The sequence below is a fragment of the Scheffersomyces xylosifermentans genome, assembly GCF_036884685.1.
Source record: "Scheffersomyces xylosifermentans strain CBS 12540 chromosome Unknown RJT20scaffold_7, whole genome shotgun sequence".
Taxonomy (NCBI): Eukaryota; Fungi; Ascomycota; class Pichiomycetes; order Serinales; family Debaryomycetaceae; genus Scheffersomyces; species Scheffersomyces xylosifermentans.
In genome coordinates, this window is record NW_027042945.1 from 1,321,134 (window position 1) to 1,337,638 (window position 16,505).

General features: G+C 39.4%; 6 protein-coding genes across 6 annotated transcripts; 3 read left to right on the forward strand and 3 right to left on the reverse strand. All coding sequences in view use genetic code 12, as the record gives it.

Moving 5' to 3' along the window:
• Window positions 1-1,079: 1,079 nt before the first annotated feature.
• On the forward strand, window positions 1,080-3,389 carry RJT20DRAFT_130799 (uncharacterized protein). Its single transcript, XM_064917844.1, has one exon. It carries the CDS (start codon window positions 1,510-1,512, stop codon window positions 3,337-3,339), a length of 1,830 nt encoding a protein of 609 aa, XP_064772705.1. The 5' UTR covers window positions 1,080-1,509; the 3' UTR covers window positions 3,340-3,389.
• Window positions 3,390-4,337: 948 nt separating this feature from the next.
• DCW1 (putative mannan endo-1,6-alpha-mannosidase) lies at window positions 4,338-6,173 on the forward strand. Its single transcript, XM_064917845.1, has one exon. It carries the CDS (start codon window positions 4,595-4,597, stop codon window positions 5,954-5,956), a length of 1,362 nt encoding a protein of 453 aa, XP_064772706.1. The 5' UTR covers window positions 4,338-4,594; the 3' UTR covers window positions 5,957-6,173.
• A 274-nt stretch (window positions 6,174-6,447) lies between these two features.
• Window positions 6,448-8,647, forward strand: SNX4 (Snx4p). The gene has a single exon (XM_064917846.1). The coding sequence runs from the start codon at window positions 6,494-6,496 to the stop codon at window positions 8,522-8,524; it is 2,031 nt and encodes a 676-aa protein (XP_064772707.1). The 5' UTR covers window positions 6,448-6,493; the 3' UTR covers window positions 8,525-8,647.
• Window positions 8,648-10,854, reverse strand: SIR2 (Sir2p). Its single transcript, XM_064917847.1, has one exon. It carries the CDS (start codon window positions 10,597-10,599, stop codon window positions 8,731-8,733), a length of 1,869 nt encoding a protein of 622 aa, XP_064772708.1. The 5' UTR covers window positions 10,600-10,854; the 3' UTR covers window positions 8,648-8,730.
• A 1,650-nt stretch (window positions 10,855-12,504) lies between these two features.
• RJT20DRAFT_130806 (uncharacterized protein) lies at window positions 12,505-14,637 on the reverse strand. Its single transcript, XM_064917848.1, has one exon. The coding sequence runs from the start codon at window positions 14,508-14,510 to the stop codon at window positions 12,705-12,707; it is 1,806 nt and encodes a 601-aa protein (XP_064772709.1). The 5' UTR covers window positions 14,511-14,637; the 3' UTR covers window positions 12,505-12,704.
• RJT20DRAFT_130807 (proteasome regulatory particle lid subunit) lies at window positions 14,630-16,374 on the reverse strand. The gene has a single exon (XM_064917849.1). The coding sequence runs from the start codon at window positions 16,305-16,307 to the stop codon at window positions 15,066-15,068; it is 1,242 nt and encodes a 413-aa protein (XP_064772710.1). The 5' UTR covers window positions 16,308-16,374; the 3' UTR covers window positions 14,630-15,065.
• Window positions 16,375-16,505: the final 131 nt, after the last annotated feature.

Consider the following 16,505-nt stretch of genomic DNA (forward strand, 5'->3'; position numbering starts at 1 on the left):
AAATCATTTATTTGCAGTTGGTGCAAAACAATAGAATTTCCCCATTAGGAAATTTCTGTGTCCCCGGCCAACCCCGATTTTGCTGCCGGTGTATAATAAGCCGCATATAGATGTATTTGGTTATGTCAATAAGTTTAATTTTCTCCGAAGACACTCGTTAATGCATAGAATGGTTGAAAATATATCTTCATACATTGGACTGAGTCTGATATTGGACAGTTAGAGACAATGGTGGAGTTCACGATAATACACGATTATTTTAATGGGCATGTTCTGTTGATTGCAGTGGTAGCTCATTGCAACGACAGGCATGGCATGAATTCAGACGCTTCAGGTTCAAATGCGCTAGAAAAACACTATTGTTGTGTGTATGGCGGCAGCTCCGAAACCTTGTTTGTCAGCGTATCAACTAGGCTTAAGACCAACAATAGGCCCACATGGCTCACCAGCGTGTCGAAATTTGACACGAAAACAAGAATGTTTCGCGGCTTGTTGTAGCTTGTTGAGATTAAATTAAAAATCTAAAAAGATTTCGATTTGTAAATACGACTGCGTTCGTTTTAATCACTTCTTCTTGTGTTCCAGAATCATTAAATGGCTTCTTCACAAAAACCTTAAATTTGACAAATAGCTAGAGAGGTCACGTGATCTCCCCTATTGAAAATATTTAATGTTATCCTCCTTGAAGCTGTAATTGACTCTCTAAAGGTAAAATAGAGCAAGTACCTTTCTATTTCTTATCTCATAAGTGGCCAATCATCGTTCTTGTTACCATTCCACTACCTCTCTCGTGGTATTCGCAGCCATTTCTACAGTTGCAAAAAGATTTTCCGGACCACATTGCAATTTGCTCACTGGATCTGATTCGGTTGCAGAGTCTTGAATCACATCTGTTGTATTGCTTGTAGCACCCCATTTACCTCCGATAGAATTGTACTATCACTCTATACTATCTTCTACACCATTTTAACAAGTTTCTGCCCTTTTTATAGACTGCCACGTGATTCACTGTTGATTTTGTCAATTTCGATTTTTGTGCTTATGTAATCGGCTTCCAAAATCAAACAAAGAAAATTTATCCCGACGTTTCATGACTAAACACATCTTCTTTCCTTGTCAAACAAATTAGTCAAAGACATCCATTTGTTGGTTTATCTAGTCTTGCAAGTTGATAGCAACGTAAAATCAAATCAATAGTTTATCTCGGAACATTCCCAGTAAACTTTCAGTGTACCATTTTTCGTTCACTTTTCCGCAACAACCTTTGGAAAAAAGCGCTTTCTTCAATCAATAAGAGGAAGACAAGATCGAGATAGAGAAGAAGTGATCTTTCTTGAGGTTCGATAAGAAGGAATAGAGTAGAGTAGTTGGAAGATACAGAAAATCTTTCTATAAAAAGTATCATTTGTTACTTTGTAATTGGTTCTAAAGTGAGTGAACCGCTGCTTACTAAATAGTACGCTTGGTCTTTCAGATACGCTATTATACAAAAACAGAAACACCCAAAAAATGAAGGGTGACATAAGAAGATGCCGTCGTTGCAAGCGTAAGAGACTTGAAGATGAGCCTCTCGAAGTCAGACAATATAAAACTTGTGCAAAATGTAGAATTATAGAGAGAAATAAGAAGAACCTGAGGAAACCTTTGGCGGAAGAAACTATGCTTTACGGTTTGAAACAGTTCAGAGAACAAAGCTCCAGTGACAATTTCTTGGAAGAAGAGGGCCTTCTTAATGACGAATTCTTCAGAAGATTTCACAACAAGCCATTCAACTACGAGGCGGAACTTCAAGAGATACTCAATAATCCTAACTACGTTAGCCCAGTGCTCAATCCGCCAGCAGAAGTCGAGCCCGCTTCGCAGCGCCATTATACTTTCAAACTGGCAACTATCCCAATTGCTGGATTTTCTCCTACTCCAGCTCCTGCTGCTTCACTGCATCAACCACAGGTTCAAACGGCCAAAATACAACAGTATCAGGCTCCAAAGCATAGTAAACCTAACCCATCGGTGTCAATGCCGTTGGACAATATTCGTCAATACAAGCCCAAGCAGAGAACCGATTTTAACAACGTTTATGGTGAAGTCGAAAGCAAGGAGGAAGATATTTTTGTTGAGTTGGCTAAATTGGGTAATAGAAGCGAATTGACTATTGCCTCCACAGCTGACGCCAAGGATATTGATCCATACTTGTATGGTAATGTTTATGACGATTTCCAGCTGTTCCTTCTCAAAGTCTTAGATAAAAGAGAGAAGAGGGAGGATGTAGTCAATTTGGTTTACTTAAAGGAATTCAATGAGGAATTCACAAACAACTTGGGCAGATATGATTCTACTCTCACTAGCAAAGAAAACAACAGCGCTTTATCGGCCCGTTTCGGGGAAAAACAGTTGAGAACTCACCTCTTGAACAACTTGAAATCTCTCTACGTTGAGCTGGTAATTGCTATGATGGGTATCCCATACAACCAAGAGTCTTCAAACTTGCTCGACTTCAAGAGCTCTAATTCAATCAAGAGTATCCATACTTTTAACTATCATGATACTGGTAAAGTAGATACTCACAATGATTTCATAAAGATAAAGAATTCAACCATTTATATGAGTTTCAACAGAAGATATAACTTGTTGATAATTAAAATTAACCATATCACCTATAAACCAAGTGGACGTGTTTACTCTGAGGAATTAAAGCAAAAGGTCGTGGACATATATAAGAAACTTCAATATGAGAGGACACTTCCGCCTCCACCAAGCACACCCAATTTACATAACGGTACACTTGATTACAATGCTTTTACTGCGACTTTAGTATATGACAAGCTTTTCGCAGTCTACGACATGCTCACAGAAGATCTGCAAAATATCCTCAAGAGCGTGTCAAAGGATGAGTTTATTGGAGATTTTGTGAACTTCACAACTGTATTCAAATTAAATGAGGAAAGTCCTGAAGACAACGACGAGGAAATGGAAGAAGCCGATCAAGATGAGGAGGACGAAGAGGACGAAGAGGAAGAAGATGACGATGACGATGACGATGAAGAGGACGAAGAGGAAGAGGAGGAAGAGATTCCTAGTGAAGATGAGTTAGAGGACGGAATTACTTACGTCAATGGCACGTCTGTGCCCACTGTTGTTCCAGGTGCAGAAGGATCATCTGCAGATAATGCACCACCAAAAGTTGATCCTGTCCCTTTAAGTGCACCTCCGACTAACTCTGTTCCTGTGAGCCAGCCAGCTCCATTACAATTGCAAAATAAAGCTTTAGAGGAAGTATCGAGGCCTGAAACTAAGGAATCCACTGCTGAGTTATTAGATCCTGTTCTCAAGCCGGAATAATTTATAGTGTAGGAATTCATACAGAACGAATATAAGTATTTTTACGGTAAATTCAGATAGTTATCTACTGTATTGATATGTAGGCAATTGAGACTTTTGTCTCTATGGATTATGAACTTAAAATAGGAAAACAGTTAAAGCGGGCACTTCTTTCTTAAAATGTAGATTTTGCTGATGGTAGCGCCGACTTGATCCGAACCGATTGCGGAGATGAGATTCAGCCTTTAATTAAGAAGTGGGATTATATAGATCTTCTATAGCTTGTGGAATATGACCAGTAAACCCTATTCATATCAAGATATAAAGAAAAATTACTATAGTAACAACTTACTCTATGACCGATTTTAATTTAAAGCTTTAGGGTTTAAGAAATCTATTAGTTCTTGAGGGCAAGATGTCCTTCCAAATCAAAGAATTTAGAGATAGAACATCGGCCTGTTCGGAATGCGCCTACAAAGCCGTAGCTATTGAATAAATAATTGCATCGCGCTGCTGATACCGAATTGCCCATAATTCTTCATGGGAATTTTCTGGGTATACATTTAAGTTATTACTTGCATCGGCATTAAGTCATTATTAGAATTATATCACTTCCTTTAAAATCGCTCTAATAATTAATATTGACATTAATTTATCTTTTGTTAGCTATTTATAGAGCGCATAAATATGCAATGCGAGAGATTTTGTGCTGCGGCCAGCCAATATTTTGCCAAAGTTCTTCAACTTCTTTCATTTGACTCAAGAAGATATATATATATATATATTTATATATAAATATTCATCTTTTTCTAACACTTTGATCTCATCCCTTATCAAAATACCTACAAGACCCTACCACCTCTCTTTCTCTATGTATGTAATATTATTCTCCTTTACACCATATCCCCCCACCCCACTCCTATCAATCCTCTTTGGCTCGTACAAAATGTCCCATCTCCCCCTGCACACGCAAGTCGCGTTTCTCGCTATTCGAATTTTTCGATCCACTGATTTCTCAAAAGCCCCAGTAAAAATCTCTACTATCAACCATTCAATCTTCATTAAGATCACCGGCGCTATAAAAGGTGGCGATAGATAACTGGAACGACACTCGCTTCTTGTAACTAGATTTTACGTTGGGGTTCCATTACCGTATCAACAAGCACTTGAAACGGGCCAGAACCCTTCTTTTACTACATCTTATTGCTTTCATTAGGCATTGACTACGCCTATCATTTCACACATTACATATCATATTTCATAGCATTGACCAACAATGAAGTCTAGCCATATATCCCTAGCGATCATTTCCCTCGTAGCATCGTGCTCAGCTATGTGGTTGGACACGAACAACAAATCAAGCGTCATCGAGAACGCAGGCATCATCGTAGACGGTGTAATGGACTACTATGATGGAAACCGATACGGAGGAACCGTGGGTATGTTCGTGTGGCCCTACTATTGGTGGGAAGCCGGTGGAGTCTGGGGCTCACTTATTGACTACACTTACTTCACAAAAAACGAAACATTAGTGCCTATTATCAAGGAGGCCTTGCTCTACCAAACAGGAGACGATAACAACTACATCCCATTGAACCAATCCACCACAGAAGGTAATGATGATCAAGGCTTTTGGGGTATTGCCGTAATGGGTGCCGCAGAGAGAAACTTCAGTAACCCTGATGACGATAGTAAATCGTGGTTGACTCTTGCTCAAGCCGTTTTCAATACAATGACAGCAAGATGGGACGAGGCTGAATGTGATGGTGGATTAAGATGGCAGATTTTCCAGTGGAATTCCGGTTATGATTACAAGAACTCTGTTTCTAATGGATGTCTTTTCCATATTGGTGCCAGATTAGCAAGATACACTGCTAATGACTCCTACGTTGTATGGGCTGAACGTGTATGGGAATGGATGTACGGTATTGGCTTATTGACTGAAGGAGATTGGTGGTTCGTCTACGATGGTGTCAATGTTGGTGGAAATTGCACCAATCTCACCAAGTATCAATGGACTTACAACCAAGGCTTAATGTTAGCCGGATGTGCCTACTTATACAACTACACAGAGGATGAAAAATGGCTCAACCGTACCTTAAACCTTTTGACTGCCTCCAAGGTATTTTTCTCGGACATAAACGGTGAGAATGTTATGTACGAAGCTGCCTGTCAACCATCAAACAACTGTAATAACGATCAAAGATCGTTTAAGGCTTATTTCTCGCGTTTCTTGGGACTCACGTCGATTCTTGTACCCCAAACAAATTCCGTTATCAGGCAATGGTTAGTTGACTCGGCCAACTGGGCAAACAAGAACTCCTGTACTGGTGGATTCGACGGGCATACGTGTGGTTTGAATTGGTTTAATTCGACCGGTTGGGACGGTTATTGGGGTCTAGGAGAGCAAATTTCCGCCCTCGAGGTGACACAGAACTTGCTTACTTACGATTTACCTCCACCTTATACTGCCAATAATGGTGGATCTTCGGTAGGAAATCCAGCAGCTGGTTACGCTACCACTAACTCGAATGCGTCGCCATTGACTCTAGGCACGAAGGACAAGGCCGGAGCAGGAATCATTACTGCTGTGATCGGTGTATCATTGGTAGCATCGGGAGTGTGGTTAGTTCTTTAGAAGACAGTACTGTGTTTAAAAAATGTATTTGTATCGTGGTAAGGTAGAGTGTTTTATCGTAGGCTAACGGTAGAGTAGAGAATTCCTCTTATAAAGTTGTAAAGGGATAAAAATCACTTGCATCCCAAGCCTACTTCTTCTTGGGATCCACTCATAACTGCACCTCTTCAATTATTGATGTGCTCCAGATTTTTAAAACCATACATAGGTAAACTTCTTCTTATATCAAAAAAAAAAAAAAAAAAAAAAAAACAATTTCCAATATCTGTCCTCCCATTGCAATTGCACTATACCATCACCCTTGTCAATATCTTACTCCTAGGCTAATAATACGCTCTATTTAATCCCCTACCACCTCTCTTGCCAGTCTTTTGCAGTCAACCCTAAATATAATGTCACGTGAGCTTATCGGATGGTAGCGCTTGTTCCACCCCTCATAAGAAAATGTGAACTTGCCACAACTTTATAGATAAACTATAAACTAATGATCATTTGTTTCTTTCAAAGCATTGGTTTATCTCAGTGTAATTGTAAGACATGAGTGCTGAGGACCAGTTTACATCTGTTCAATGGGACAGGGGCGAAGTGGATTCCAGCACAACAAATGAAAGAGGATCCATTGCCGATAACAGTAATATGACGATAGTGGAAGAGGACGTGAATTCAGAAAACAACGATTTGCAACAACATCAAAGTCAGCAACAACTGCAGCGCAGAGATTCAGCAATTGATCATCAAAACAATCAGAGCCAGGCCCTGGGAACACCCGTAGAGCCATCGACTCTGAATTCAGATAGGAAGGGACTGGTTGGCAGTGGTGTAGTGGGTGCTGATAAGGATAATGTGTTACTGCCAACCGGATCTACAGGCGAGGAGAATCCTTCGAATCTGTTGTTAATCCTGAAACTGAATGAAAGAGAAAATCGAAGTCCAACTGCTAATAATGCAGAAACAGAGGCTGCTAATGCAGACGCTATTGCCGCTGCCATAGTGGCAGAACAGGCAAAAAACTTTGCGACGTATAAGATAGAAACCTCCGTTACTTCGCCTATAAGAGATTTAGATACTGCTTCCAAGCCATTCATATCTTATCTTGTTACTACCACCACAGATCATCCAGAGGTGCTAAAGTTGAGTAAGCATTCTTCTTCCTTAAGCGCCGCTACTTCCACTAATAATGATTCAGCATCAAATCTCAATGACAATGGTACTACGTCGCCAGCCAAAGAGGACACTCCATCTGCCGCACAGATATCAGCTCCTGGGGAATATTACTCCTTCTCGGTGCGTAGAAGGTATGGTGACTTTGCATTTCTCAACGAATGTCTCGCTAACGACTTCCCAGCAGTCATGATTCCACCTTTACCCTCCAAATCTAACTTGAAGTACCTAACAGGTGATACTTTCAATTCAGAATTTGTAAATAAAAGACTTCATTCGTTAGATCGATTTGTGAGGTTTATATTACAGCATAAGTCACTCTCACAACTGTCTGTCTTTCATCTTTTCATCAGCGACTCCAACGACTGGACTAATTTCACGAAGAACTTGCGATTAAAGGATATCAATTATGATGAATCCGGAAACTCGAGCTCCTCTGGAAATGGTTTTGTAAACAAAGTTGTAAATGAGGATTTGCTAACCGAAACAGTAATGAATTTTTTCACTTCTGGAAAGCACAAGAAGGAGACAAACAAAGACATTCTTGAAATTAATGACAAACTCAAGAAGATCTATGAGAACTTGATCAAATTGGATAAGATTTTTATAAGACTAAACCGAAAGAACCACGATTTAAGCGTGGATTACGATCATTTCCTGAAACAAATAATGAAACTCTCCTTGATACAAAATGCAGAATCCGTACCAACTACAGAACCATCTACATCTACAAAATCTGGAAATGAATCTTCTTTGGATGTAGACGCTGCAATCACAAACAACTTCAAGATCTTTGCTGAGTCTTTGGATTATTTCCTGAAGACCTGGGGCGAGTTGCACAAATATGTCGATGAAACTTTCCTTGTTTCTCTTAAAGATTGCTCTAGATATATTATCAGCTTGACTAATTTGATTGAACTACTTCACAACAAGAAGATAGATGTTCAAGTTCTTCAGAACTACTTGAAGAGAGCCAATAGTGAACTTGCTAGTTTTGGAGGTTCTGTGGGACAAGCAACATCTTCGCACCATCCACCCCCTAATCCAGTGATCCAATCCCATAACTTGGGAATTATAAACAACACCACTCAGTTAATAAAAGACACTATATCTACCTCAGCCACGCCGCATATTGCTTCAACTGCTACTGATGGTAAAATAGCCAAGCTCCAAGGTAAAGTAAGGGAATTCGAGGAAGCGATCGCCGCTCTGACCAGAGTAGTGAATGAATTAACCATCAAGATTATACATGAAGAGTATCCTAACTGGGATAAGTTTAATCGTAACGAGCTCAAGACGCTGATGTTGGGACTTTGTGATCAAGAGATAAAGTTCTACAAGGGTTTGGTGAACAACTGGAGCGATGTTGAGATGAAGTTGCTTAAGAGGTTGGACGAATTAAGTTAATCAACTCATTAAATAATTACTGTTTTATTGCATTTGTCTTCTTATATAATATATAATTCCTACTCGTCCCTTTTGCTCTACTTCTATATAAATATTCACTATTCACTACACATATAATGAATAATATAATATGTAGCAATTCTTCTAGCTTAACTGTCTTGCAATTTCAGTAGGTATGAGTCTCCATATCCATGTACTTCATGCATTTACTTTTTCTCGATACGATAGCTATTCTTGTACAGCTCATGTGGCGTTGCTTTGAAAGTAGCCTTATCATCATAAGAAGGATGAGGTATTTTCCAACTTTCTCCAAGATGCTGTGAAAGATACAGAACAACATCATCACAGTATCCAATCAAACTCAAATCAAAATCCCGATCTGGAAGTGGGTCCTTGTTGATCAAGATTCTGGGAGTTTTACGAGGCACCTTGTCAATGATGCTTGCAACGGGCTCAACCTTCAAGGATGTTCCGATTACTAGTACCAAATCACAACTCTTGCAATCTGGCTCTAGTAACCCATAGAAGCGTTTAGGCAAATCTTCTCCGAAAAAAGTGATGTCTGGCTTGATTACACCGTGTGTTATCACAGCCTCTTGGACTGTTTTCCAACACGTTGAGCAACGAGGTACGTGTTGATGTCTGATATGGTCGAAGATCTTGTGGCCCGCGAACCTGTTTCTGCATGTCAAGCAACTTGCCGATCCAAACGATCCATGACACTGGATGAGCTTTTCAGGCTCGATACCGGCTCTTGCTTCGAGGTTGTCGATATTTTGAGTGTAATTCCTTAATAGCTTATCCTTATCCTGTAGCAATTTGATAAACGAATGCAACATGGAATACTTGCCCTCTGGAGGTAATACCAAGTGAGCAATGGAGTAGAACACTCCTGGATCCTTCTGGAATGCTTGCATATCAAATACCTTCTGAGGATCCTTTAAGTTGAGATGTTCAAGTTGAGCATACAAACCCTTGAATGATCTGAAGTCAGGTATGCCTAGAGATGTCGAAATTCCGGCTCCCGATACGATCATGATACGTTTGGCCAGCTTTAAGTCCAGAAGCAAGTTGTCAATTGTGTATGTATTGGTTGGTGCTTGGTAATTGGCAAATGCATTGTAGTCTTGGTTGACCAGAGTATCCTTCAAGATCAAGCGGACGAGAATAGATGCCACCTGCTTGGTGGTAAGGACCTTATAATCGCTTATAGCCTCTCTGGGGTAACCCAAGTTAATTAATAGTTTACAAAGGTCATATCTTGAGGTCGTATCTGGAATAAAATCGTGAAGGAATTGCATGAGTCCACGTTCTCTTAAGTGGTGACGATAGAATGCAGTTAATCTAGGGTCTGGGACGTAAGTCATGATGTTCTCGGTGCCAGGAGCAGGCTTCTTTGGACGTGATGTCGTTTGCTTCTTTACGTTTTTGTTAAGCGGGGGTCTTCCTCTGGGTCTTGGTTTAGTAGTGGCATTAGCATTGGCATTATTAGGAGTATTTTTATTGTTTGTAGAATTAGTGGACTTGAACTTAGTCTTGGTTGTGATAGTGTTATTGCTGGCAGTGTCGACGTTGGAATTAGTGATGAGCTTGGTAGCATTATTAGTAGTAGTTGTATTTATGTGGCTTTCCAGTTTAGGGTGAGGGGTGTCTATCTTCGGTTCTGAATGAATATCACCAGAACTAGCTACTTGGACATTATCACTGGACTCTGGCGAAGAGGGCAACGATGAATGATTGTTGGTGGAAAACCTGTTAGTGTTTGTATCTGAGGCGCTTGATGACGAGCTACCAATATTATTGCCGACTCCGAGAGTTGTCATGCTAGTTGATTTATTAATTGCATTAAGCAAATTAAGGTTAGTAGTGTTGATGTATTTCTTGTGCCCAACAGATGAACGAGCCTTGTTTATTTTGGAAGAGGTAGGAGCAGGAGAGGCTGACGATCTAATGGCAGCGACAGACACTCCGGTTCTGGGGGCTCTAGACGAAGTCAGTGGGGGCAACGACGACGAAGGCGACAATGGGGAGAGCTGTACTTCCAACTGGCTGCTGGCAGATTGTAACAGGGCCATATTGAGCAATCAAGTGAACTCCGTTGTCTATATGTGTACTAATTAAATAACAAGAGATTAATTAAAGAATCTAGATTAAATTCCCACAACTGCCGTCTCAGTAAGCAGCGTAAAGATATATTTATCGCCAAAGAAACGCGATGGAAAGCTTTCAAAAAATTCGAAAAAAAAAAGCCTAAGTTGTTCCTACTTAATCACAACGATTTATCTGAAGTCTGGAATGCGACAATATCACAATTGTGTGTATTTCTGTGGCGAACCAGTTAAAAGCAGAGAAGGTAATAAATTATGTTTTGGATTTGCTAGTAAAAATTCTTCTTTTGTGAGCGAGGATTTCTTTTTTCTGGCGTCACGACGCTACCAATGTGAGCCGAAGAGGAAGAGGGAAACTGTCAGGGAGAATGGAAAGAAGGGGAAATACACATAGTTTATCTAAAAAGAAGAAGGGTTAGCTCATAGTGATATTGCGGCAGGGAAGACACAGTTTATTTCCGCTATTATGCTGTTAATAAATTTTCTTAATTTGTCAAATGGTATTTTTGATAATTATAACAAGATGTAATTATATATATACGGCACGGGCACAAAGGACGTATTTAATTCGGCTGGATGTTCAAATAAGAAGAGAATTAAACCCCCAGAAAGGGTACAATAGCTTCGCAAAAAGGCGTTTGCTATTCACATAGATTTGCTACCATTTCCGAAGCTCAATAATTTGGGCGTTTGTTTTGCGCCCTATTACACTTTACTTTGACAGGATGTGAGAGTGTTTACAATAAAATTCGAAATTGATCGACAATCTAATCCGTTACCGTATCTGACAGAAAAGACGAGATGTATGTCGGTTAATGCTATCTTTGAATCCCGCCAGGCTTAATTATAAGTATTTATTAAATAGGAATTTGCTTCTTAACCAGTGACAGATAGGTATATCTGGTACTCTCACGCGCTAGTTGATTATTTATAATTTGTAATGAATTCAATGGTGTTGAGATATTCTCACTTTTGAACTTTGAATGTTGAGTCTCAGATAGGTGCTATCAGCCATCAGTAAAAAGGGGTAAACCACGCTGAATTTTGAGAGCACTTTCCCTATAACGGATATTTTTGTTTGTTCGCGCTACCATTGATTAAACTTGCTGTTTTGCTAAATATTGTTGTAGCGAATTTAAAGTATTAGTGATAGTATCGATGACAACTGGAGAAGAAGAATGTCAAGTGTGACCTCATCTATACAACTTGGCTGCAAAGGTGGCATCACAATTTGTATATTTAATAAGAAGATTATGGAAAAATACAGATAGTATGGAATATCATCACTAGCTCTACTGGTGATTTGAATAATTTACTGTGGTTAATAAATCAGAAGTATGATCATCTGGCGGAGGATCTAATCTCTAAAAAATTACACGTACATTGGTTAGCACTCTTTCAGCAGGGTATATCAATGGGTAATTCATATTGCGCTACCAGTTTATTTTTAATTTATTTAGATTCAACCTGGACATATTTAAGGAGAACAAGAAAACTGCATAAATTAGGCTTAGTTTTATATAGAGGTCAGTAGAGGGATTTTCTTTAAGTTGTGGATGAAGTATCGAAAGGTCAACTACTATAGCTGGAGAGCTACCAATTTATAAATGCTTTTTGGCAATTCTTTAGTGTAGTTAAGTAAATCAGAATAATCATTCATAGATATGCTGTCTTGACCTCATGTAGTGTCATTATAGATACAGTTTTTTGCCATTTCTGTATATAAAAGGCAAAGTCTATTCCTAGTGAACACAAATCTCAGTAACATTCGGAGCTAACAACATTACCGACAATCATGCAAGGAATTTAAAGGAGTTTTTTTCTTCTATTACATTATAGTTTTCAATATCGAAGAGCAACTACCAATTTAGATCATAAGAATCCGTATATTGTAAATAGATTATATTATATTAACCTACTGTCTATATTTATCAAGTTGCAAACGGCTGTTTTTGTGAGTCGTGACATCTGTATGCGGGAAAGCCTATATAAATACTCGTGCCACAACTATATCCTTTATCTTAAGAAAGTACTGACCTATACATCAGTCAATAAAGTCTTGTAGCTCACCTTTAATCTCTGTGTTCGCTACTTTTTAAACGATCGTCAATACTATCATCATCATTGTCATCGCCATCATCATTAAGACGTTGATGCTCTTCATCATCGTCTTCGCCTAACTCAAATAGAGTATCCCCATTATCGTTGCTTGATGCACCTTCCTCAAAGGGATTTTGTATGATCTCCTTGTTATCGAGTTCTTCGTAACCAGGTGGACCATCGGTAGATTTAGGAAAGTTGTGTTGGTTCTCTCTGGATAACTCAAAGCTGTCATGCTCAGTATTGGCTGGACCTCTCTGTTCATCATCACTGTGACTTAACAAAGACAAATCATCTAGTTCAAACTCGTGTCCTTGGTGATATCCTTGGCCGTTAGCTCCACTCTCATCATCATCGACACCATCGCCGGTGGACAATTGCTGCGAAATAGCCAACATATAACTTGTCTCGGTTGGTCTCCATAACCAAGCAATTCCCATGAACACTAAGAAGAAAATCACACTTGGCCAGAATTCGAAAATGAAGAAAGCGGCCTTCCAGTGCTCTTCGATCATCTCTGTTGTGGACATACTCAAGTATATGATGGAAGACAAAATCAAACCACCAAATGTAAGGACAACAGACATGAAAATGATCCTGAAAAGGTTTTCATATAATTGTAACTTGATTACTTGACGCTGCTTGTGCAAGTTAGCATTTGTCTTTTTGATAGACACTAATATCATGATGTAATATATACTCAAGGTGATCGTAATAGGAATCAAAGGCAACAAACCAAGAATACTTCCCATGGAATTTTGATTCATCTCACTTGCAGCCGTGATCGATCTTGATGATCCGTTGTAATACGAAGCCACTAAGTAGATAGTTGAAGCGACAAAATGGCAAGCAGCCAAAATTTTACATTTGAACATAACGCTCTTGTTCAATTTCAATAGAACAACACCGTAACCCAATGAGATGCACAACAACAAAAAGAAAGAGAAAGTGATCTTAGCTGAGTTTAAAATCGATAAGAAGATCATGTAAAAGGTTACAAAAGCATTCGAGGGATTCTTCGTACGATTTACCAAATCATAGTATGACCACACCACCAAGGTGTCGAAGGTTAAGAACCCTAACATTGCCAACAAATATCTCTGTAATGGCAAAATCTGGTTCTCCTTTCTCTTTTTGAAAAATTGGAAACCGAAAAGTGCCAATGCAATGGCATAGCACAAGGTAAGAATACCGTATGCTGGCAACTTAGGAATTTCGGAAGCACTCAATTGTCCGAAAGCGTTTTGGAAATTGATGACACCCTTGTATTTCTTGTCATGATTGTACGTTGATACACAGTAATATCCTGTTTTATTGATTGGATAATGGAAATCAGCTTGGCCTAAGTGAATAAATTGCGAAGTCAAAATCGTGGTGTTGGTGACGTTGGTATTCAACAAGAACTTTCCTTTTTGCTTCTCGTCGCAGATTCCTAGAGTTTCTATGGCATAGTCGTCACATATATACTTGACGTGTCCATCTCCCAAATCCACACCGATGTTAGACAAGTCCTTGTACTCAAATATGACAAAACTGACGGAAATGTCTTCCTTATGGTCCTCTTTGTCCTTCTTTGGATCGTACTTGAGATTGTCGAACTGAGTCAATTGCAAGGTTATTTGAGGTTGTATTGACCCGCCCCAGTCTGATTTTGCATATACTCCCGCGCATCTTTGCGAATTGACGTCTTCGTCGAATATGGCTTTGTTGGCTCCTACCACATCAAAGAGAAGCGGAGCAGCTATCCACAATAGAGAAAATGGAACACCGAACTTCATCTTAACTAGCCTTGTTTCACTATTCCCTGCCTGAGATTTGTGATCGCAATGCTTTTTACAAATAATGATGTTTTGGTGATGGAAAATACAACTACATCTGAAGAGACCTCCGCTGATCTCCTTAATCTTCTGTGGGAAAAGTAGTAGGATAAATGTCGCAAAGGAATGTCGGCCATAGCCTGAATTAAAAGGCGCACCTGGCACGCGATGTCGTGGTGTTCCATTCAGATGGAGACAAAGTACTGGTGTATGGTTACTTTGTTTGTATTGCTTCATGTATCGCTGAATGTATTGCGGGTATGATGTTATTCTTTAATAGTGTAGTATGGGTTATGATGTAATATTCTTTCATAGTGAAGTATGGGTATGATGTGACTCTTTTATACTGTCAGTATGGGCGCTTTAGTAGTGTCAGTATGGGTGAGATGTTATTCTTTCATACTGTCAATACGGGTATATTACTTGCTGTACTTGTGCTATATGTTTGTTACGTCTTTAGATTTACTAATAAGATGTTGAATGATATTACATAACGTTCACTTGTCTACTAAACGCCTATATACCTGCCCAAATGGAACCTCCATTCTTGTAGATCTCCTTGGACAACTTGTCAAGTTGACTGTTCCAAGTGAGTAAGTGGTTGTGCAAAACTTGGACCTGGTCCAAGTTTAAGATTCTAGGCTGCAACCATGTGACCACAAGCACTTCATCAATTTGGTTGATATATCCCTTGATCAAGTCAAGGGAGAAGCATTTGATGATTAAGTGCTCCACGTCGTTTACAGGAGTACCGGTATACTCTGAGATCTCTGAGAAGCTCAAATGCTTATTTGTAGTCGGCTTCAATGAGATCAACTCCAAGAGTGACATAATAATAATCTTCTGCTTCAAGAACAAGTCGAATTTGGTTAAGAAAGGTGATCTCTGTAATGCAATTGCAAACCATTTGTTGAATTCCTTCAAGTTTCCGGCATTGAGATTCTGGATCAAGTGGTACAACCAGTTGTATGGGCTTGCTTCATCCTTGATCACTTCAAGAATATCATGCAAGATGAGTTCTCCAAAATTGTAGATCTTGTCTCCAAGAAGAGCAGCAATGCACAATTCATAGCAGAGTTTTACCTTCTCTTCCTCTGATAAGTTGTTATCCACAGAAGACAAGTATAACAATGCATTGAGGTAGTACAAGTTATAGTTCTCGGTCTTTCTGTAAAGCTCGCATCTTGCCAAGTAGAAAGCAGCGTTAATTTTGGCATTATCGAAGTTGTTGATGCTATCGTTAGAATCGAAGCGGTCAGTTAATTTACCTAAGATCTCTTCGGAAGCAGACAAATCGTCCAACAAGAGATAATGACGAGCGATCTGTAAATTGGCATAGATAACGGCCTCGTCGCTGGCTACAAGTTCTTTAAATTCCGCATCCTCTTCGTCTTTGATATTGTGTTCCCTCTTAAGTTCTTTAATGAACTGAGTCTTTAAAGCCAACAAGTTGTCCAAGGTATCTTGTGGCTTGTTGTTGAACGATTCCAATAAGAAGTCAACCACTTTAATAGGATTCAAATTCGAAGCAAACTGGTGAATAAACAAGTTGTATATCTTGTACTTGAGTTCTGGCGTGACTTCCACATTAGCTGGGTCGTAGAATGTATCGAGTGTAAGAGTCAATTGATGCCACAACTTTCTCTCGTAGAAGTCCTCCAATTGGTAGAGGATGTTTATTAAGTCTGCCGAGTCTGTTTCCAGTCTGATTGTTGCCAATACTGTTGAGACATCGTTGTCCAAGTCCATTGCCGACATTGTGTCTGTTATGGTTTTTAATATGTTACTACTTCTAATGTTGTAAGGACTTTACCTTGTTTAATGCTAAAGAGTATCTTGTTCATATACTTAACCGCTGAACAAATCTGTCGTGTCTTAACTATGAGAGATTGCCACCTTGAAAATGAACTGGAAAAGGGGTTGTGTGCAGGTTGGTGATTATTATGGTTGAGATGA